The following is a 23,551-nucleotide window of genomic DNA, read 5'->3' on the forward strand; positions in this document are numbered from 1 at the left end:
AATCATGTGTGTTTACTGATAGTGGTACTTCTTAATCAAGAAATACTATTTCCTAAATCCCGCCGGCCAGAGACAGCCTCAATTGGGTTGATTTTTTGTGTTTTTTTTAACCTGATTACACCTCTGGAATGCCTGAAAACGCAAGTTTTGGAGTTCTAATTTTTCCTAATTTTCCCAGACTCCCTACACGAGTGCAGACTTTGACCTCATCCATCCCCCCTCCAAAGCCATGTTCTAGTTACGCCACTGAACCAATCTACTTAGAAAACTTCCGAGTACATGACCATCTTTGCACCAATATAGGATTGATTAACCAATTTACTTAGAACACTCCCAGGTACATGACCATCTTTGAACCAATATAGGATTGATTAACCAATCTACTTAGAACACTCCTGGGTACATGACCATCTTTGAACCAATATAGGATTGATTAACCAATCTACTTAGAACACTCCCAGGTACATGACCATCTTTGCACCAATATAGGATTGATTAACCAATCTACTTAGAACACTCCTGGGTACATGACCATCTTTGCACCAATATAGGATTGATTAACCAATCTACTTAGAACACTCCTGGGTACATGACCATCTTTGCACCAATATAGGATTGATTAACCAATCTACTTAGAACACTCCTGGGTACATGACCATCTTTGAACCAATCTAGGATTGATTAACCAATCTACTTAGAACACTCCCAGGTAGATGACCATCTTTGAACCAATATAGGATTGATTAACCAATCTACTTAGAACAATCCCAGGTAGATGACCATCTTTGAACCAATCTAGGATTGATTAACCAATCTACTTAGAACACTCCTGGGTACATGACCATCTTTGAACCAATCTAGGATTGATTAACCAATCTACTTAGAACACTCCTGGGTACATGACCATCTTTGAACCAATCTAGGATTGATTAACCAATCTACTTAGAACACTCCCAGGTACATGACCATCTTTGCACCAATATAGGATTGATTAACCAATCTACTTAGAACACTCCTGGGTACATAGTTGAGAAAGTGGTACGAAATGATGGTTTCATAACTGTTAAACCCAGTTGAACAAGGGATAATCTTTCTGAAATAAAAGCCCCATTGAAACTGTAAACTTTTATTATAAATAACATGTAATCAACATGTAGTACATGTCTTTAAAGAAAAAAAATATAGAAACAGTAGAAAGTACATTTCGTAACAGCAGACAATTTAATAAAGCTCAAAGCAAAATGTTGATATATATTTATACTACCCATACAATTTAGAAGTATATACATACATCCTAACACATTATGATTTCAAATCACCTAAACTAATTTGAGTGTCATGAAAAATATCCAACATCTCTTACTCGTCAATAAAACATCAGACGAATTATGCTAACTTATAACTATTTTTGTCACTTAATAAGTTTGATCACAAGCTAAATGGCATCTTGATCCAATAGAAAATGATTTGATTTGATGTAGTCTATACTTACTGGAGTGTCCACTGACACAAAGAAATTAGTAATAATAGAACCATGATTTGATTAATCAAACTTTCCAATACAATAGAGGATAAAAATATTTGGAGTATACAGTATTGTTTCCAAGTACCAAACTCAAATTGCAATGAACATGAGTTCAATATTGGAAACATAATTATTACGGTAGTTTATTTTTTAAATCATAAAAGATATAACTATCTTTTTATTGATTGTATCATCTGAATAGAAGAAAAACATTCCCTAAGTAGTTGGTTTTCCTCAGACAAAAATAAACAGACTGAAAAGGGTTAAAGTGCTGATACGGCAAATTAATAAAAATGTGTGTGAATAGGCTGCAGTAAGCCTATAATTTGATTCAAGAGTTTTTGTTGTGTTTGGAACCATATATGTTACAGTTTTCTATCACTTCAGTCTTTAAAAACTTAATTAAAACAACAAATTTGATTCTATGGAAGAGCATGAGTCAAATTTCAATGTAACAGATATAGCTAGAAGAATATGGTCTTGGAACGTGAAGTTCCATCAAGGCATTTTACAACTTACAACACGTTATTTTAGAATGACTAGTGTAACAGTCCAATGAAAGGAAATATTCTCTAACTACTATAGTCACCATGTTGATCTCCTTACATGGTTCTATGATAAACACTAAAGTATGTACAGATTTGTGTTTTTTTTACAATTCTCTAACTTATATAAATAACCACAGCATTAAGTAACATTAGGTCTACATTTAACAATAACATTATTTAAATGTCCAGGTTGAAACTACAAGTTTGTCAACATTAGATACAGATTCATGGGTACCCAATAGAGAAAAAAGTACTTCCGTTCCTTAGCTCTTTAGCTATAAGGTGAAAGTGTCACATTATAACCAAGAGTAATGTAAAACTACTCTAAAAACTGAGTTTAAAATTACAAAATGGTGTCGCTGTAAGATTGTTTGCCCAACAAATAGGTTGACGTTGATAAAGGTTTCATAAATAAAATGTTTATTTACTGTTGATAACCAAATTTGAATCAGGACTACATAGTGCATAAGGAAACATGGAAATTGATAATCTTTTGTCAAATTGTATTCCAAATTATACCTTTGTTTTTCAAAGCTTTAACAAAACTGAAAAAATAACGGCTTCGAACGATTTTAAACAATTTTACCAAAGCATCTCACATTACATTCAAAGCTTTAAAATATTTTATATTCTAAGTCTAAAATCCTTACATATAAAATCATTAAACACTTCAAAGGACAGAATAACACAAACATTTAAGTACACTGTATCATAGTGCATTGCAGAGTTTTAAGACCTTAAAATCACTTTGTCCGATTCTCTCTGAGAGAGTTTATCACAACACTTTCACATGTCGATGGTCACTTCTTCCTTGTCAGGAAGGTCCAACCGAGGTCAGCATCCGTTGCGGAGATTTGCAGAGGAGATCTCGTTAGACTCGTTCCATCGGAGCACCTCCAAAGGACACTCGGGCTTCTCCAGCCCTCTCTCGGGATCTGCCGCTTTGGCTCCGTTGGATAACAACTCTGTCATGACATCCTCCGCAGAGACATTGATCAGCCTTTGGCGACACAGCGCGATCGCTCTCACAAACTCGTCCTTGGGCGTGATGAACCTGTGCTCCATGTAGATGGAGTTCTGGTCCCAATAGACGATCTGCAAGTTGAGAAACATATTAATGCAAGAAATGTGACAATAAGACTTCAATCACTGAAAGGAAGATTGTAAGGAGAATACTGTCAAAGGGTTGCAATTTGTTTTTAAGAGGTTGGCGGTCTCTTTTAACCTTGCATGCCCGTCCACATAGACTACAGATCTGTGTGTAGAACGTATCCAGCAAAGCAAGGGGTGAGCCGGTACAGTACGAAGGTGAAATGTACTGATAAACTGTTTTCGGCAGTGACCAAGGATCCGAACCCACGACATCGCTGCCTTGGGCCCGTAGTCCATGACACTACTGACTCTGCCACCGACTCACCACCCTTTGGTTAGGCGGATACCCTTAGTCACCCAACAAAAACTAGGATCACCTGACAGTTCTTGGGGAGTTTGCGCTTTTATTTAGATAAGAGTGATCCTTGGGTAAAAATAGAAAAATATTTCTGGCTAAAAATGTAGAGTGTGCGAGGTAGTTATATTTCACTGTCAGATGATTGAAATAAATACATGAGCACACTTAACTTTGGAATGAATAACTCCTAACAATTTTATGTGCTGGCAAAATACTCTTTATGGCAATAATGATGAGATCTCTTTTCTTTATAAGAGTGTAAGTAAATCTGAGTCTTTTCCAAACAATGGGATTCATACATTTACCAAATTACAAACAATGCAAAATCAATTAACAAACTTGGTTGAATCATTAGATTGTTTATGTGCTATGAAGTCATGGATGGTAATGAATGGTTTTTATTTAAATACAAATCAACTATAAGATTGCATATTGCATACACAACTAGTATCCAAGTTACTTCCGTGAATTTCACACACTCACGATTCACAGATTCATAATCTTCACACACACACATTTAAGAGAAGTTGAGACCCTACCTTGGAGGTAATCGTGTAAACGGAGAAGGGACGCACAAACCGTCGGTACCGGATGGTACATGCCCCTTGGACAACGGCCCCACCTTTGGCACGAATGGTACGGTACAAGTCTGTCCTCTCGTAGAAGTCCACTCTGGCAAAGTCCAACTCTCGTAAATACCTTGCATTGTTCATATGGTACAGCAGTGTATCCACATCCGTACTCAGGCACACACCTGGAATATTTTCATTCATGTAACAGTTTGCAGCATTACAAATAGTTCAAATTTTGGGTGCAGAATTTGGTAAATTGATTGTTTGCTGTAATATTTGCCAAAAATATAACACTCTTTTTTGGCACAGTGCAATGGGTGCTAAAATGTTATGCATGGAGGTCAGTAATTAGTTTATCGTAAACTGTTTTGATTATTGTCCATAATGAATACTGTATTTACATTCAGTTTGCCAACGCCTGCAGTTCGAACACAGATATAGATAGCATGAGCTTACGTTAATGTACTGCAGTATGTATCAGCGTTTGAGCAGGAGCCAAGTCCATATTGCGACTGTAACTAGTTGGCGAACTGTTTACTGCTACAATTTTTATAGCAAATGTTTTCGCTAATGTGAAATTTTCTAAGTTACTTAGCTTTGTAATAATAGCTTTCTGTGAATCTGTGTTGCGAAATTCAAAAGATAAAATTGTAAATTGTTAAAAATGTACGAAATGCCACTAAATTCAACTTGGATTACTATATTTTTATTTTAAAATTGTAATAAGATGATACGTGGACTATTTTAAATTATAATAATGACTATGATAAAAGTTTGGACTGGTGTTAGAAGAGGAATATTACTTTGTTACTAATTAATCAGTGTTGTTACTATTTTTGTGTTTTTAGTAGACAATATAGTCAATATAGTTTTACCCTCAAGCTCATCATCAAAATATTCCTTTATTGATTTTTAAGAAATCATTATTTCCTAATTTGGGTAAATTCCTATGTTTTTAGAACATAGGCTACTGTATCCATAAACATGTGCCTATCCTTAAATCAAATAATATGTTTTGTTATCTATATATTAATTTGAAACTGTTTTTCTTTGTCACAGCTATTTTGAGAGAACGGCTGGGCGTAGAAACTCGGTAGAGGTGTCTAAAGAAAGGTCTTGGTCTGTAGATGAGCCATCAAAAGAGAAACATGGTGAATTCCCTTGGGGCTCTGCCCCAGTGGCCTTTGAATTCTCATCCCATGTTATTCTTATGGAGGAAAACGGGGGTTTTGTCACAGCTAATTTGAGAGAACGGCTAGGCGTAGAAACTTGGTAGGGGTCTCTAAAGAAAGGTCTTGGTCTGTAGATGAGCCATCAAAAGAGGAACGAGGCCAATTCCCTTGGGGCTCTGCCCCAGAAGCCTTTAAAGTTGCCTCCAGATTTGTTTACATTACGACCATATGCATAATTCTACACTACTTTTTAATGAAACAGCTGTTAATATTTAAATGTTGATTTATTGAATTTGTCAAAATGAAGGTATTTGCAATGGGTTTTTCTGATTTTAAAATGGATTTTCTTCTGCATCGTGTCATGTTTTGCAATATAATGTTCTATTACCAAATTAGTGGAAAATCCTATCATCACAGAGTAACTCTTTTCTTTTGGAGTTAACTTACATCTATTGTATGGGTTAGTTTCTGCCTTTTTTACCACTTCTTGGAGATTGTACGTAGGTGATATTCGTTGGCATATTGCATCTGTAGACGAAGCTTGGGTTGGTGTATAGAATGGAAAAAAGTGAGAAATCCTGGACAATTTGATATAGGCTATAAATAAAACTGAATTAACACTGTTCTACATTTCTTGAGCAATCATTGAAATAACCGATTTGCAAACAATGGAAACATAGAAAAAGTCATAGAACACAACCAAGTAGAAGAAATAGAAATAATGTTTTTTTTTCATTTATAATCGTTATAATGGACAACCTAATGCGACTATGAGATGGAAAGTTTGTAGAAAACACTAAAAAAACAAGATCAGCTTTTTGAAAAAAGATAAGATATTTACAAAATAGTTTGATTATATCTAACTGTTGTGTAGATTGTGAGTATTTCCATAATCTTTGAGTCGCCTGTAATGCAATTGCTCGAATTCGAGCAACAGGTACACTAGTAGTCTTTAAACTAAAGACTCTGTTACAGCAGTATTCTATTCTATTAGGCAACTATGATTAACATGCAACAAATGTTAGCGGTCGAGGCCGTACATGAGGTCAAGTACACACGCCCGTCCTGTACATGTACACGTACATAGCATGTGTACAACGTACAAGAATAGGGCTAGAGTGAAACATACAATCTCGGTGTGTCAGTTTCGTGAAGAATCTAGAAGGGGTATATCATTGACTATATAACACTATAGTCAATGGGTATATCCAAGAAGAAGACCACCACTGTTAGAATGCAAGTTAGGTTAGGTTGTAAGTTGTACATCACCTTCATTTGTATAAACGGGATTAGTGGCAGCCCTCTCATTGGAAAGACCCATTTTTTAAGTAGCATATTTTTAAAGAAGGTTAAGAATACCGTTTTTACACTAACGTCAAAAGGTCATGTTTTTCTTTTTGCTTTTGTTAGGTTTTGAACCTTCAGATGTTTTATGTGTGTGCGAAGGTTAATTACTTTAGTGTTTGTTTTTTCGTGATTGCACACCGTTGGATTTCGTAGTATTTTTGTAAGGATAATTTTGTCCTTTTCGTGTTACCAACTAACATTGACTTTTTAAATAGCATCATTACCTAATTTTAGCCCAATGACAAATTGTATTTAGTTTGGAATTGGAACAACGACCCTCGGAGTTTAAGACGATCACATCCACTGCATACAACACGTATTGTAGACAAAACGAATCAAATACAGACGTAGCTGTGCTGCGGTTACCATAGGTTCTGGCACACACCACTGGGAGCGGTTTGCACCAGAAACTTTGGTAACCATGGTAACCGCAGCAAGGCTGACATTCTATATTTTATTTTTTTTGTCTATGATTGTACAATGTACATAACAGTGTTAACAAGCAGAATACCAAGTACACACATTCTACGCTACCGACGACCACGTTACCGAGAAACGATTGCAATTTAGCCAAACCACTGACTATAAACCCTGGACAAACACACTTGTAGTATACAAATATTTGAGCCACTCACGTGGATAAGCACTATCATGGCTGACCTTGGCCTTGCTCGATCAGCTGATTATCACCTGTTACCACGGCTGTGCAAATTGGCGCCAATCAGGCTGGTGTTCAAGTGATCGGCACAATAGACAAAAAGAATTAAATATAGACCGTCAGCTGTGCTGCAGTTACCAAAGGTTCTGGCGCACACCGCTGGGAGTGACTTTTAGTTACGGCAGTTATATCATGGTTACTCTCAACTGAGTTGGGGGATATAATGTTGATAAACTATTTAATTTATATAATTTTTTGGGGATAAATTATTACTGAGTGATCCGATTGTCACGTTTATGAAAATTGTCGCTTTTTGCTCAATACTCGGATTTTTTGTCACTAATTGTTTCATTATGGGTAAGTCAGCTTTCATTCTATCGCTACAACCGGGACATCCAGATGTTCTCCTTGAGCTGGGCAGGTTGCTGTTTCCAGCGTGTCGACATACGCATTGGAACGCAACAATCAGCTTCACTTCGATGACATGATTGTAGTATCATAGAGAAGAGAATATTATCGTAAAATGTTTTATATAGTTATTGTGTAACTAGTGTGCGAAGTGGCACTTTGCTGCACAGCTAAAATGTTTACGCACGAGCCGTAGGCGAGTGTGGATAGTGTCTCGAGTTAAGCAAAGACAGTTTGCACTCGTGTTACACATAATATTTTCCGACAGTTACTATAAATCATAGAAATAATTATTAGTCTTTCAAACACTAAACAACACGTTTTAGGTTGGGCTAAATCCAAACGTTGAACGAAATAGGAAACACTGCAACAGCTGATCGTAGTCGTAGTATCTTTAAGTGTTGCAAACCTATTTTCAAGCCTACACAGATTACGTGCATAATAAAAGCACGCAGTTTTGTGTTGTTTGGTTGGAATACTGGAGTGTGGCGAAAAAAAAAGTGTGCGGTAAAGTAAGTAAATACAGCAATTAGCAACTTTCTAAGCTCTGTTAGATGACTGTAGGAAAAATAAATAACCTTCTTATCACGTTTATAAAATAATTTCACAAGATTTAAGATGCATTTAGTAGGCTACTAAAGAGTCATTTTGTAACTGTTTAAGTATGTGACTTTTCATCTATTAGAAATGTGGAGAGTAGGAGAGAGACGTTCTGGATCTAGGGAAACCTTTACAGATTGCTCGTTTCTCGTTGGTAATATTTCAGAGGGCAAGAAATAGTACAGTAAAGGCCAAAAGTTGTTTGTTTTGTTAAAATAAATAAATTATTATACAGAAACGAAAGATAAAAGCGTTCAAAACGCACGTTACATAAGCTATACAGAAACTATGTGATGAAATTGTCTTCATTTGTTTCACAAAGAAGATAATTCTTTTATACCGACGATGGTCTACAAGTTGAATATATTCAATCCAAAGTTAATCTTACAAACTGATATAATCGTGATTAAATACAAGTAATGTTTTACTCTTTTTACAAATATTAATGCTTGTGGATAACTAACTGCATCCCGACATCCGATTCGATGAGAAAAACATTCTCAAGGTGACAAAACGCTATTAGATAATGTGAACCAATTAATAAAAACATTTGACGAAGCAAAAAAAAAAAAATGTAACTATAAACACGTGATTAGTTAAGAGGTGTTCGTGTTCTAGGGTTTCAGAAAAACATGTTCTTCCAAGTTGACTTTTGATTTTTTACACACGAAATGACCTCTGTGAATATTATAGGGACACTTGTAATAAAAAGTTTAACTATAATTGTTTGAATCACGTGAAACTCATTTAAATAGCGAAGTGGAGTAATTTATGCAATTATTGATCATTAATATGGAACTGTGTTTAATTAAATGTATTTAGGGTTTTTTGTTTGATTATTTGTTTTTTTCTATTGACAAGAGGTTTTTCCAAGCTGCATATCTCCTTAAAACTATGGCAAGACAGAAATACATTTATTCTACTACTTGTTCTGCTACTTGTTATAAAAAATTGCAGTCTCTTCGACAGAACAGTTTCGTCGTCACGTCAGTTACACAACTTTCTCCCATCTCCCGCTTCCCGTTGTCCTGGAAGTCCTTGAGGATGTACTCTCCCAAGGTCATTCCTGCTCCTGGCTCCACGTGTGGGGAATCGGCGATCCTCGGTCATCCACCTCCCACCTTCCCGGCGGTCCCCTGGACCTCCAGGACGTGCTTATGGAAGGTGGCCTCTATGCGAACAGCAGTTAGTTCTTGAAACGCCATAGTGAAAAAAGACGTTTTTATAACGTTTGTGTCGAAAAACCTAATATGGCGACTCTTCTTTGTTCAACCTAAGGCTGGTTATAGTTGATACGAAGCTTCAAAACAATATAATTTTTATGCAACCATTTTTAACAAATTTATATTGTAAGCTATTTCTACACGCTTCAAAATATCCTTCTGCTTTAGTTGGAGAAGCGTCTAGGAATTAGCAATAAGGTAATACTATTTTTATCTTCTGTTGGATGTATATTGCGAAATACTTGAGTAACGGATGCCAAAAATGAATTTGCCACTCAAAAACGAAGCTTAACATAATTTGTAAACTGCTAGAAAATACAAACTTTAAAGAGAACAATTAAACAGTAAAAATTCTAACAAAACACTTTCAAATTTATTTAAGATGGCTGAAATCTAAAGTAAATCGCCGACATTATGGTGCATAACAAAATTATATGGACTAGAGTTACAAGAATGTTACTTTAAAAGCCGTCAAATAATAGTCTACCGTAAGGAACTCAGAGAGCTATAAATAGTCCAAAATAAAGAACTCATAGAGCTAAAAAAAATCCAAAACAAAGAACTCGGAGAGCTATAAAAATAGTCCAAATTAAGAGTCAAGAGGTTTGTGATTTTGAAATCCACAGCAATTGTGTGATAGCGATAGCCTTCGATGAGGTCGAATCCGATACAATCACACAACCTGTCCCAGTTGTGTGGCTTCACAGCGTTGCTACTCCAAGGTCACCGGTTCGATCCCTTCCTGGACCGCTTGGAAACCAAGTCGTTTGCTAGATTTTGGGAGTTTGAGTTTGGCAAACGTTCAATACAAACCTCACAAAGCCTTGTGTGTCCCTGATGTTTTGACTAACAGATCTCGTTTTGGCACTAAACTATCAAAATGTATACGTGGTAGGAGTTGTAATGGTAAAATATTTTATTGTTTATGTTTACAATGTGCGTCGTTACTGCTATTGAGAAGTGGGTTGGTGCTGTCACGAATTTTCTCCATGACATTTGGCAAGAGTCTTTCGTGGTAGGATATTAAATTCAGCAAAAATCTCATTTGTTAAACCATATTCATGTCAGGTTTGGCTCTAAGTAGACATCTCATCTATATGGACCAGCTTTAGCCAATTTTTTGTTAAAAATGAACGTAGTTGTGTGAGCCAGTCACAGAATGCTCTAGTGACTAAAACTCTATTTTCTACCTAATTTTTGTTTGCTGACCAAGTTGATGGGTCATAACAGTTGCTATAGCTGACAATAATTAATTTCATTAGTTTGAATTGGTAAAAAAGATTGTGTAGCCTATTCGACAGAAATAAGTAATTTAGATCAGCACAATCTGTCGGTGGCTCACATTAACTACGACAATTTTGGTTAAAAAAACAGGCGACAACTTTAACATGAGGATGGAATGCTCTAAGAGTTTATTTTCTTCGGAAGATATCTTGGATATTCAATAAAGCAATTAATTGTAAATTACAGTGCTGCGACTGGAGTGTTAGTAAAAACATTAATCTTCTAAATTGACTGAAAGCACAATTCCACTAAATTTTTCTAAGATAATTATTTATGATGGACACTTTAACTTTACTATTAGCAATGACGAATGACTGATGTGCTGCCTAATCAGAGTCAAGTCATAACAAAGTGCAATACCATACAGTTTGCTCGCTTGTGAAATCTTTCATTTTGTTTAGCTATACAACCCCAGTTATACAAACTGATGCAATGAAATCGAATACGTCACTGAATAATCTTAAACGTATTAAGTGCCTGTTTTGATTTATAATGTTTTTGTTTGTGAACGAGGTCAGTATAAGACGTTAAAGGATTTGACGTTAAAGATTATCCAAAACTAATATGTGATAACGGACAAATCTTCCTTCAGACTTGCAAGATCACTCGGGAAATAAATCTGTTGAGAATTATTCAAATTGTTATTGGACTATAAGTTGATTCTTTGATTCTTTTACTAACTTTTTACATTAACAATTTTAACTTCATTAAAAAAATTCAACACATTATCATAGACTAACCAACAAAAGGAGTATGTTTTATCTATGATATTATACTCGTATACTTTCGTTATCAGCATGGAACACTAAATGCACTACACGATAAAGGTGGGGGAGGGTTAATTACGACATATGTAACATTATAGCCAATATAAAACATTGGATGTGAATAGCAGTTCAAGATAAAATTGAAAAATTATGATCAGATATTTTGAAAAAAAATAGTCTTCTTTGAGTAATTTTATATCCGCTTTTCCAGGAACAGTTGTTCGTAATTTGGTCCAATTTTACCATGACGTGTGAGCACGCATAGATAGCTATGTCAAAAAATACTAAGTTTAGCGGTTTCCAAGGGCAAAGTAACTTCTCAAAAACTTAAACACAGCCATTCAAATATTAATGTTCGTTTAGAAGCGAACTGCTGAACAGAGTCGAAAGTTAATTTATATGTATATTTTTTCCTACAGATACTTGACAAAGTGTACTTCCTTGAACTGATTATAGCACGCAAAGTTGCTAATTGTTGCATTTATTTACTTTTGCCGCACTCGTTTTTGCCGCACTCCAGTATTGCAACCAAACGACGCAAACAGTGTGCTTTTATTAGGCCGGGCGCTCACTATCCCGACCACGACCACGACCACGACCAAACGCCCGACCAGTAGTTGTCATTCACCATGCGACCAGAGCACGACCCGACCAAGGCAACGAATGTTTTACAAACTTCAGTGTCAAGATGATTGTTGAAGAAGTAGTTGTTATGGTGCATTTGTATTATAAGTACGTTAAGCGGAAGACGAAACTATACTGGGTACATCCAATGTTAACTGTCAGGTGTGAAAGGGCATTTTGCAACATTTTATGAAGAGCTACGTCAATACGAAGACAGGTTTCGAAAGTGTCAAAATCCTGTGACATTTTACCAAATGAATCACTTCACAGACCGGCGCAAAAAACTAGTGCTCACCGTTTGATTGGTCTAGGAATACTGGGGGTTGAGTGGTGTACTGGTCGGGTCGGAGGCAAGTCGGGGGTAGTGCGCGTCGTCCCATTACATTGTGTGTTATTTTTGGCTGCAACGACCAGCGGGTCGGGCCCGACCAAACTGGAAAATTTTGGTCGTGCGACCAGAGCCCGACCAGGGTCCGACCAGTCGACCAGTGCGCGCTGTTTCATTTATTCCTATTATAAAACTGGTCGTATCCGACCAGTCGGAGTCGTGGTCGTGGTCGTGGTCGGGATAGTGCGCGCCGGCCCTAGGCACGTAATACGTGTACGCTAGAAAATAAGTTGGCAACACTTAAATATGCTACTAACGATCAGCTGGTAGTTCAACGCTTTGATTTAACCTAACCTAAAAACGTGTTGTATAGTGTTTGAAAGACTAATTATTTATACAATTTATAGTATGAAAAATATAATGTGTAACACGACTGCAACACTAGTTACACAAATAACTATCCTCTCTAGGTCAATAACATAGTTAATTGTATCGACAAAAGACAAAGGAAGAAGCAATGTTTATTTATGTTGCAAGTCGTATAACACTCGCGGCTGAGTCATCAAAGTAATGCAAACAGCTGATATCTTCACAATGCCTGTTGACACGACACGGCTACCAACCTAACCTACTTAAAATGCTGATTGACATAATCCTGGCGACAAAATCGTCAAGTTTCCTTGTTTAATTGGTTTGGGGTTCTTATAACAAACAGGTTTGAATAAATTACACAGAGTAATTTAACATATTTTTTTCATTGTTGGGTTTTTGTAGGATTGGGAAATGAAAATTAGAAACGTCTAATAATACTGCAACATATAAGCTTTTAGGTAATATCCATACCCATTATCTACGTTACCATTTTCCAATTGCATGAATCTAATAATAAGGAATGAAATGACAAACTCTAGTTAACTATGAGGTCTTAAAGATTTTACGCTAAAACCACCAATTTAGCAAAAGTGGGTAGACTTCCGTATCTGTTGGCACAAACAACCGAATGAAAATATCAATCAATATATCGATTATTCGATATATCGTTTAGTTAATTAGGTAAGGTTAACCTAATCTAACTAACTAAACGATATAGCGAATGAAACGATAATCGATAATTTCATTCGGTTGTTTGTGCCAACAGATTTGGAAGTCTACCCGCAAAAGTTGCTAAGGAAAAGTTGCATTTAACGTGGTTTACAGGTAAGCCTAGAATGAACAACCTCTACAAACTCACCAGTGACAGAGGTGGAGTCCAAGATATGAACTTTTCTCTTGAACACCCTCGCATTAAACACAGTCAGTCCCATCCTGATGAAGTAGTGGACCTCGAAACTCCAGTAGAGGATGAGAATCACTGCCAACACTCCAGCGAGAATGTAACACAGCACCATGGTCCTGTCTACATACTCCACCTGCGGAACATAGAAGAGGTTTGTTAGATCATAGATAAATAGAAATATATACCGACAGTAGTGCTGAGGTTAGCAGGAGTTCTGGCGTCCACCGCTGGGAGTGCCATATAGGTAGCGCACGCTCTACACAATACATGGCACTCCTAGCCGTGGATGCCAGAACCTATTCTAAGCCCAACACTGTGGTCAGTATATATTTAATTCTTATAGACAAATAGAATTAAATATAGATCGACAGCAGTGCTAAGATTAGCATGAGTTCTGGTGTCCACCGCTGGGAGCGCCGTGTAGTTAATGCACACGCTCTACACTACACGGCGCTCCTAGCGGTGGACACCAGAACTTATGCTAACCCCAGCACTGCTGTCAATATTTAATTCTTTATGGTTAGATACAACAAACATACATCTGCTCTGTACTGAATTGTTATGATCGAAGACAATGTCGATGACGTAGTTACAAAGATCTGAATCTTTTGCTAAAATATAAAATCGATGAGCTTAGATACTTGTTAATGGTATATTTGTATATCTAAGCTAGTTAGGGAAATTTAACATTTGGATAACTTAGCCCAGCCTAACAATGGAATTTACTGCGGAAAAGGCTGCCTAAATAACTAAGTTAGTTATTGTAATTACAATAAATAACAATTATTTGTAGTTAGTTTTATTTCAAACCAAACAATTCCCACTACTATTCTATTATTATCCTCTAAAACCGATTCACAAATACATTTCATAGAGTTTAGAATGGTGAGGATATTCCACAAAAGAACCACATACACCCACGCGTTTAAAAAACCCCATTAATATGCTCGTAAAGGAACATGAGGTAAGATTTAATTCCCCTTCTATAAAAAAATACTTAATAACTAGAAATCTGAACATAATAAGGCTATGTATAAATCCAATGGTATTTTTTTTTTAAGCTATAATCGAACCTACAAAGTTTGTAAGGATAATTTTAAATGAGTCTATTTCTCAATGTATTTAACCGTGTGCAGTTATCACATTTTGAAAATGGTTTTAAAACAATTGAATTAAGTAATGGCTAAAACTTAAACATTAAATAATATAAAAAGTTAGACATGTTAACATAGAATAACTATCATCAAAGGATTGTATTTACTACCAAACAATGAATCCATTTACGAGTATGTTGAAAAATTCCTAGTTGATAATAAAATACGAAATCAACTACACAGTTATCATGAGTAGTACTATACTTTTTTGTACTTCACCTAAAAGCATTGATGAGTTATTTTCGAATAGTGCATACGGTGAAGAATAAAGATGGAATATTTAAAAAATCTATTTCAATTGGAAGTATGCAGCCTTATAAAATAGTATTACGTCTAAAGCATCCTTTTAGTTGAATCGTGCATCAAGACCGTGCATATACAGACCGAACTCCAATGGAAAGTAAAATTAACCTAAAGAAAATACACAACACTATTTCTTCCACTTCTTCCTACTAAATATGCGGAGTAAGCATAGAGTAGGCAAGGAATATAAATCAAAACTAACCAAAGCGTAGACTGTTTCACCAACTGCACCACTAACACAAGTCGGTCGTATATATCATTCAAAGGAAATACCAACACAGCATCTGTCATACGTCAGTGGAAATAATTTGTACGCCTTTGACTTTCCACTAGGATAATCTTGTTTGTTCTAGTCTCTATTTAATATCATCGTTTATAGTATCCTGGTTTCATTTGATGTATAGTTATCTGTAGAGATTTTTTTTAATTTCACTTTTTACGAATTTGAGGTTATACACGTTTACGTAAATATTGTGGATGAACACATGGTTAATGCAATTTCATCGACAAAACATTTTCAGTTGTGGAAGGGAAAACTATGACAGTAGAAACCATAAAGAAAAAAATACCCCCGCCGCAGCAAACCTGCAGACTAAGCGAATTTCCATTTACCGGGCTGGATTTATACTAAGATATTCCCTTAAAATTGTCAGATTTATTTCCTGTTTAAATAACATTAATTTTAATGAGTACCTAGGTTTGCTGCTAGAGGGAAGGTATTGAGGTGTTTTTTTTTATAATTGAAATGTTGATAGCTTAGAATACAATGGGGATTTTTAATTTAATTTTTTTTTATTATCTCCGTAACCATTAGGCATACAACAACGTTTCGATATGCAAAACTATTTATTTTTTTAAGCTCTACAAAATTGTTTGGAAAGAAATTGTGAAACTTTGTGTTTTTAGTGCAAAAAATGGGAAACCCCAATTTTTGACCTCTGGGGACCTCGAAACGAAAAAGTAAATCGGTCCCGGGTCTAGGTCTTACCATGAGACCTACGGTAATAGCTTATTCCCTATATAGGAAATTCGCTAATAATTATAAGATCATTAACGTTGGCTGTAATGCAAAACAAATCATTAACCAGATAATGTCTTGCCATCTGTTAGTATAACTAAGGCCTACTATGGTAAGTATTATCATGAGTCGCTTAGTTATTTCAATGTAAATGACCACCTGAGTTGTAAGTTAAGGCGTGTGAAAGAGTTCAATTAAAAGATCAGCATTTCAGTAATTATTTCAATGTTAATAGTCATTACATAAAAATTACTCGACGGGGTAATTAAGGATTATAAGGATATGCAATCGGGTTTGTAGACCTAGTTATTGTAGCTACACGCGTTTGGATATCCATTGATGCTAGGTTCCCATATTTGATCACCGCACAGTTAAGTTTACAGTATACAGTATTGATTGATTTTGGCATATTTATTATTTCGGAGCTACAATATTTTATTCGTTCAATGTTATATCAGGATTGTATTTTTCTATAGTAAACTTCACACTGTAGATATCACTCTAATACCAAGACAAACAGTACTTTATAAAAAAATACCTCTATTTTCCTGTAATGATTTTAAAATATTCAAATAACCAAAGAAGTTATTAGCACTCAAGTGTTAGAATAGTACATTCCTTAACATTGTTTTCAGCTTTTAGGGACGATTAACCTATATGTAATGTATAATAAGACCAAATAAATCTTAGATGTTTATTTTAATTTCTAAAGTAATAAATACCTACTGTAAGGGAAACATTTTGATGGCAGTTGCGTGTGCTCAGTTGTGGTTACGATTTTGGGCTGATTTGAGGCTGCACGCACACCAAGGTTTATGTAGAAGAGCTCACAGTAGCCTATGCTACAAGACTGAAAAGTGAAATGATATGACAAAAAAATCGCGAGGCGAAATTGATGTACTTATTGGCGTTTTGCATAAGAGAGTGGAAAGTGATGACGAAAGTCAACTAACAGTGAGACTAGATAGAACTAGAACTAGATAGAATTTGGATCAACCAATAGTGTGCTTGTTGAATTTAATCATATTTTCTCATCAAATGCATTGGGATGAATTCACCTTCGTTCAAGGATCAATGAATAGCCATTATATACATAAACAACATACATGTAGGCAATAGTTATTTGTGTAACTAGTGGGCGAAGTGGCACTTTGATGCACACAAAGTTTCTCGAGTGCAGCAAAGGCAGTTTTCACTCGTGTTACACATGAAAATCCTACAGTTACTATGAATCAAATAATTAGTCTTTCAAACACTGTACAACGCGTTTTAGGTTAGGTTAAATCCAAACATTGAACGAAATGGGAAACGCTGCACCAGCTGATCGTAGTCGTAATGTCTTCAAGTGTTGCCAGCTTATTATTTTCAAGCGTACACGTATTTCGTGCCTAATAAAAGCTCGCTGATTTGTGTTGTTTGGTTGGAATACCGTAGTGCGACAAAAAAAGAGTGCGGCAAAAGTAAAAAAGAGTGTGGCAAAAGTAAGTAAATGCGGCAATTAGCAACTTTCTGTGGTGATTGTAGGACAAAATATGTTTAATGTATATGAAAATACCATTCTTGTTATATGATTAATCAATGTTTTTTTAAAAGAACTAGAGCGAAATAAGGTGTTACCCGAAGACTCTCCGTTTACAAGACTCGTTCCTCCATTTTAGTACTTTGTGGCCCTTGTTGGTTCGATTAGACCCTACACCCAACTACACGGATATGGCGTAGTCTCTAGACCTTGACTAGTTTTTACCATGTATACGATGTGCGTGTTTACCACCACTTATCCCAAAAAGTAGTTCAGACTTGTGATGGTGATTAGATAAGAATTTTGTTCAGAAATATTTGGTAAATATCGAAAGAATTAGGCTAAGATAAATAACATGTTGATTGAAGCCCCTAAATGAATTAATGCTGACCAATACTGTACTTTGACGGTCTAAATCGATCTAAAATAAAAATTCAAAGATTGATAAGACGTAAGTGTGAAAAGTCTACACCCGTGGTATTTTGTACAAAGAAGTCACATATTCTATAAGCCATGAGTAGGTTAAGGAGTAAGATGATATAGACAAATATGATAAATTGTGTTGTGAAATTTAAAAACGTGAGCATTAAAGTTAAAATAGCTTCTTCCCTATTGGGAATTTCTTAAAAGTAAAACAAACAAATCCTTTAATGAGTTAAAAGTGTTAATTTATAGCTTCTCAGGAGGACACAATCCATTACATTTCTTTAAAGAAAAAATAACATTATTATTACTTCTATTGGCGTTAAACATCAATATCTAACCCATTAGTCCTATCTTCGCAGGTTTTCTGTAAATATAATCGTAAAGTATATAAACTAAACTGTCGTGATTATTGTTAAGATATCGGAAAATCCATTGATAATTCCGAAAGGTTTTTGGGTGAGGAAACTCACTCAGTCAAAGTCATTGCCGTAATGTTACAGTTATCCGATGCTAGATAGGGTTTAACGATTTGTTATTTTGAACGGTCATTGTGTTTAAGTTACATAATCCTAGAATCGATCGATTTTAAACTACCCTTAGAAACCGGTATAATTATGTACAATCTTCTTGACTCTAGAGGTAGAGATTTTTTTCGAAATGTATCTCGTCAGGACGAATGGAAAATAATAGGTATATTGTATTGACAAATCAATAATGGAATAAACATAATAACTTGTGTTAGTCAAATTTAAGATTATAATTTGCCAATACACTACTTCTTTTTCAAGTGTTATAATTAACTTATCAATTATTTAAGATGGGGATGCCACTATGTGCGTATTTTAAGCGAAGTATGAATGGAGTGTAGGATGAGTGGCGCGATCTTGTAGTCTTTAGTGACTAAGGCCGACATGTTCCTTACATCGATCTTCACTTCACCCTCCCAAACCCTTTAGCACTTTGCCTGGCAAGTGTAAAAATGTGATAAGACTAGGTCAATACTTAAATACTTTACATAACACTATTGTTTAGTAATATATTCCATCACTAGGGCATAAAAAGGCTCTTTTCGACACGAGCTTTTGAGGGAAATGAGCGAGGGTTGAAAAGACACGATTTTCAGATCTTCACTTGGAGAACTATACAATTAATTAATTCATTAAAGCAGTAATAATTATGAATTGATTATTTCCCATTGGGGAAATTGGAATCATCTATTTGGGGCAAAGTAATAAATAGGGGTTTTCAAATGATTATGTTTTGTCAATTCTAGATATGATTGTTTAATATGTTCTTAGTTTAGTTCAAAAGCTTCAGTGTTTACTCACTCTGCACATTGTATTAAGCTTACAAAAGCATCGGGAATAATTTGTCAGGCTTTCAACAATGCCTTGGGCTTCTGAAACATTTTAATCTCTAAAGCGACATATCTATATATTAATAGGCAAGCATGTTTCTTTAAGACCTTTTTTCTCATCTCGTGTGCATCACAGGTAAAATCTACGCATACTGTTAGAAAGATATTTGCCTGTAGATGTGCAGAATAGGCTACCTTTATAAATTAAAATAGACTAAAAAAAAGCACAAAAATGAATTTAAAATTTAAAGAAAAATAACGTGGACCTTATGGGCTGCCATGTAGGTGACGAAATAACAACGAAATATAAACAGAAAATCAAAGCGAAGAAAATCTAATCACATGATTTGGATAAAAATAGAGAAGTCTGTACATTACATATTTTTGGTCGAGTTCTCGATTACTCGACGACCTCTAGTACAGTATAACATCATAGAAAATTGTTTTTATTTACAATCATTTTATATAGAAGAAAAATGTCATGGCTACAAAAATATTTAGAAGGGGTTGAACAATAATCATCAATTATAATCATTACATTTTCCCATTTTATTTTTTATATGTGAATGTACAATAAAGAGACATCTCTAAGTATGACTTTTTATTATTACCTAGAAGTATGATTTATAAGTTTACTATTGGAATAATTATAATTATTGAAACTACTGGTACTGTATATTGATATATCATCATTTGCAAGCTTTATGAAGCTGGGATATATTTTTATTTTGATGGATGATGGATGAGGACTACTTTTTTCATCAGTATAATGAAAAGTTTACGATGGAGAGTACTAAAGCTATTTTAGAAGTAAACAGGGTGTGGCAAAGGTGTATTGTAAACGTAAGATAGAATAAGCCACTTTTTGGCTACACGAAAGGTTTCTATTTTCAATTATATTGTTTACAAGTATTAATTTTGTTCCTTATAACTCATACGAGACATACCCAACACCTAAGTATTGTACCAATCTCCATTTATCATCACAATATTAAATATTATACAGGGTGTTCCAAAAATTGGGGACATAATTTACGTAATGATTCCTTGGTTCAAAATAAGAATCTTCCTTGGGAGAAAATAAAGAATAACTTTTTTTCAAAATCGCTTCGTTAACCAGACATCCGCCATTTTTCATTTTTTACATTAATATTTTTATCGTTGAATTTGTTAAACCGATCTTTATGAAACGTTGTACATGTATGTTAAGGTAGAACCCATGTTATAAAAAAATCATCTTGATTCAACTTAAAAATTTTATAATGGCCATTTTAATCTTTTATACTTAAATTACTAAAAAGTGGCTGAAATTATGAAAAATGTCTCAAGGACTTTTATTTAGCATTTTTAATTCCCTATCAAACTATACCACGTTCAAAAAATCGAATAAGAAATAGCTGGAATATTACGAATTTTAGTTGTAAAATGGGGTAGAATAAGGCAGAATGGCAGAAGTTAATCGAGTTTGCCTCATTTTACATTTAGTTGAGTCAAGTTGTTTTTTTTTTTTTTTAACATGGGTCTTTTCTACCTTAACATAGATACATACAAAATTTCATAAAGATTGGTTGAAAGAAATTTAAAGCTAAAAATGTTTATGTAAAAATACAAAATAGCAGATATATGGTTAGCAAAGCGATTTTGGAAAAAGTTTTAATTTGATTTTTCTCTTCGTTTTGACCCAAGGAATCACTACGTAAAATATGTCTCCACCTTTTTTGAACAGTACATTTTTTTTTTCATGCAAATCCATCGTAAACCCCATCACCACAACCGTAATCCCAAAACATTCCAAAATGTTTGAAATTCTCACTTGATACACATCGGCGTCATCCATGTTTCCCTCCGTATACTTGAATTCCTCCATAGTTTGAATTGGAAGTTCAAGTATAGAATTTCGATGGTTCTACTCTTTCCACGTCAGTGATGTCAGTTTAAAATCACAGAAGCGTTAGGCAATTGAAAAACTCCGTTATTATTCATCCGATCACAATTATTTTCCTCCTGTCTTCTTTGAAGTGCTGCAACAACGTCCTATAAACATTAAGATTACGTTAAAAGTTAACAGTTAGAAAGTTTAAGAAGGCTAAAATCGCTCAAATATAATCATTAAGTCTGCTAGTACACTAAATCTTTGTCACTTTTTAGTCGTGTTTTCTGATTAGAAATCATCTTGTAATCTAACCAAAGTCTTATTTAATCTTAAATAATAATATTTATTTTTGGATTTGTTGACGTTGCACTGTAAAAATGTGCAAAAAGAGTATTTACTACTTGTTATTAAACTTATTACAATGATCTCTTTGTTTTATTGCATCCTCGCATGTAATACGGACTTTTTCAATTATTTCGATCTTAAATAACGACAAATACGACAATTTAAGTTACTTTTAATATTTAAAAATTAGATTTTACCTTCTAACAAATTATTGTATATTTATTTATTTAAACGTGCATATATAGCCTAAGTAGGCCTATAAGAATTGCCAAAATTTAATTTGGAAAATCAAACAAATAAAAACACAGATAAATTTTATCGTTTACTCTTTTTTTAATGGCATGATTTAATCTACATAGAGTTTTTACAAAAGTTTCTCCATGAAGTCTAGACAGTGATGGCGACATGAAGCTGTCAAAGCAATGTTGTAAAGACCTGAGCCTGAGGTAAAGTAAACATCGTCCTGTAAACGACCTTCTAACATCACATCCGGTGTTCCTGCCCTGATTACAACAGGCAAGCTGAGTAAAACCTTGCTCTATTAATGCCTAGTAATGGAAAAGAGTGGTCCTAAAACAGTTTTGTATATGCTTTAGAAGCTTTGTGACGTTTTGTAAAGTTTCCAAGCGTTAAGTTTTGAATTTGTAAGTCATGTAATTAAGTACTGATTTTAATTTGCATGCAGTTAAAAGATACTGTTTAACCTCTTCTAATTTTCGACTACGATTAAGGAAATTTTAGAAAACGAAAAAATAGATTAATCATATCATACTAATATTATAAATGTGAAAATTTGTGTGTTTGTATGTATGTATATATTTATGTTTTTTGTTTGAAGTTCAATCAAGCATTAACTACTGGGCGGATTGGATTGAAATTTGGTATGATGATAGCTCACATTCCCGATTAAAATATAGACGTATTCTTATCTCAAAGTCCTTTCGGGCTCCGCCCCAGTCGCTTTAGAGTTTCCCATGTTAACCTTATGAGTATTCATATTTTTAAAAGAAATAAAATAATTTTGCCAATGTTGTTTCAACCACACAAGTTGGTTCTATGATATTTAATAGCATTAACAGGTTATAAGGTTTACCAACAGGGTACATCACTATCAATTCTTTTTGCATTTATTACAACAGCTAATTTAAACCATGCAGCAACAAAAAGCTGTGAGAACTTTACTTTTTTCTATTGTTTAGGCGCAGTGGTAGAACATTATGGCCATGGTAGATGTGCTACACTATGGTATACCGTATATTAAGGTAAACCAAATTTTCTTAAACGTTAACGTTTGTCGTAGTTAACAATTGTCCTCTCCCATTGCAAACGCAAATCACGAGTATAACTGTAATAAGCATTTTATACTTATACGCCAACCCCGTACGAAGGAAGGGTACTCTGTTAGTGTTTTTTTTTTTTTATATAACACACCAAGAAAACTCGAAGCATTTCCTAGAATAGTAATATTTTTAATAAAAAAAATATTGATGAAGACGAGCATTGTGAACGATGGGGACAGCATAGCGAAATTCCGGGTGGCTCAACATCGTTTAATTTACAAACTGTTAAGAAAATTTATTTTATGTTACATTGATTAAAAATTTAATTTTATGGGTAAAATTTTATCAGAGAGATTAAACTTATGGCACAACGTTTGCTCAGTGACAACAATTATTGCAAGCTTTTCTTGAAGGCTAATATGTATAATATAGAGAATTATTATGTAAAATATAAGTAGTTAATTAACATGCAATCGCTGTACTTATTTACAATT

General features: G+C 34.6%; 1 protein-coding gene across 3 annotated transcripts in view; it reads right to left on the reverse strand.

Annotated features, from left to right (window-relative positions):
* Positions 1 to 1,110: 1,110 nt before the first annotated feature.
* The window catches only part of LOC128990821 (protein THEM6-like), a 43,509-nt gene continuing 21,068 nt past the window's right edge, over positions 1,111 to 23,551 (reverse strand). Inside the window, exons 2-5 of one of the 3 annotated variants that reach the window (XM_054413425.1) lie at positions 21,373 to 21,580; positions 13,738 to 13,915; positions 4,063 to 4,277; positions 1,111 to 3,168 (exon numbers count right to left, since the gene is read on the reverse strand). In XM_054413425.1, coding sequence (XP_054269400.1) covers positions 2,908 to 3,168; positions 4,063 to 4,277; positions 13,738 to 13,915; positions 21,373 to 21,426 — 708 coding nt within the window. In that variant the 5' untranslated portion in view covers positions 21,427 to 21,580 and the 3' untranslated portion in view covers positions 1,111 to 2,907. Of the gene's footprint in view, positions 3,169 to 4,062; positions 4,278 to 13,737; positions 13,916 to 21,372; positions 21,594 to 23,551 lie in introns of all 3 variants that reach the window. The other 2 variants (XM_054413424.1, XM_054413427.1) reach the window with 2 other exon arrangements.

Source organism: Macrosteles quadrilineatus, unplaced genomic scaffold (assembly GCF_028750875.1).
Source record: "Macrosteles quadrilineatus isolate MER2022 unplaced genomic scaffold, UCM_ALF_1.0 Scaffold_3__2_contigs__length_128488019, whole genome shotgun sequence".
Classification (NCBI taxonomy): domain Eukaryota; kingdom Metazoa; phylum Arthropoda; class Insecta; order Hemiptera; family Cicadellidae; genus Macrosteles; species Macrosteles quadrilineatus.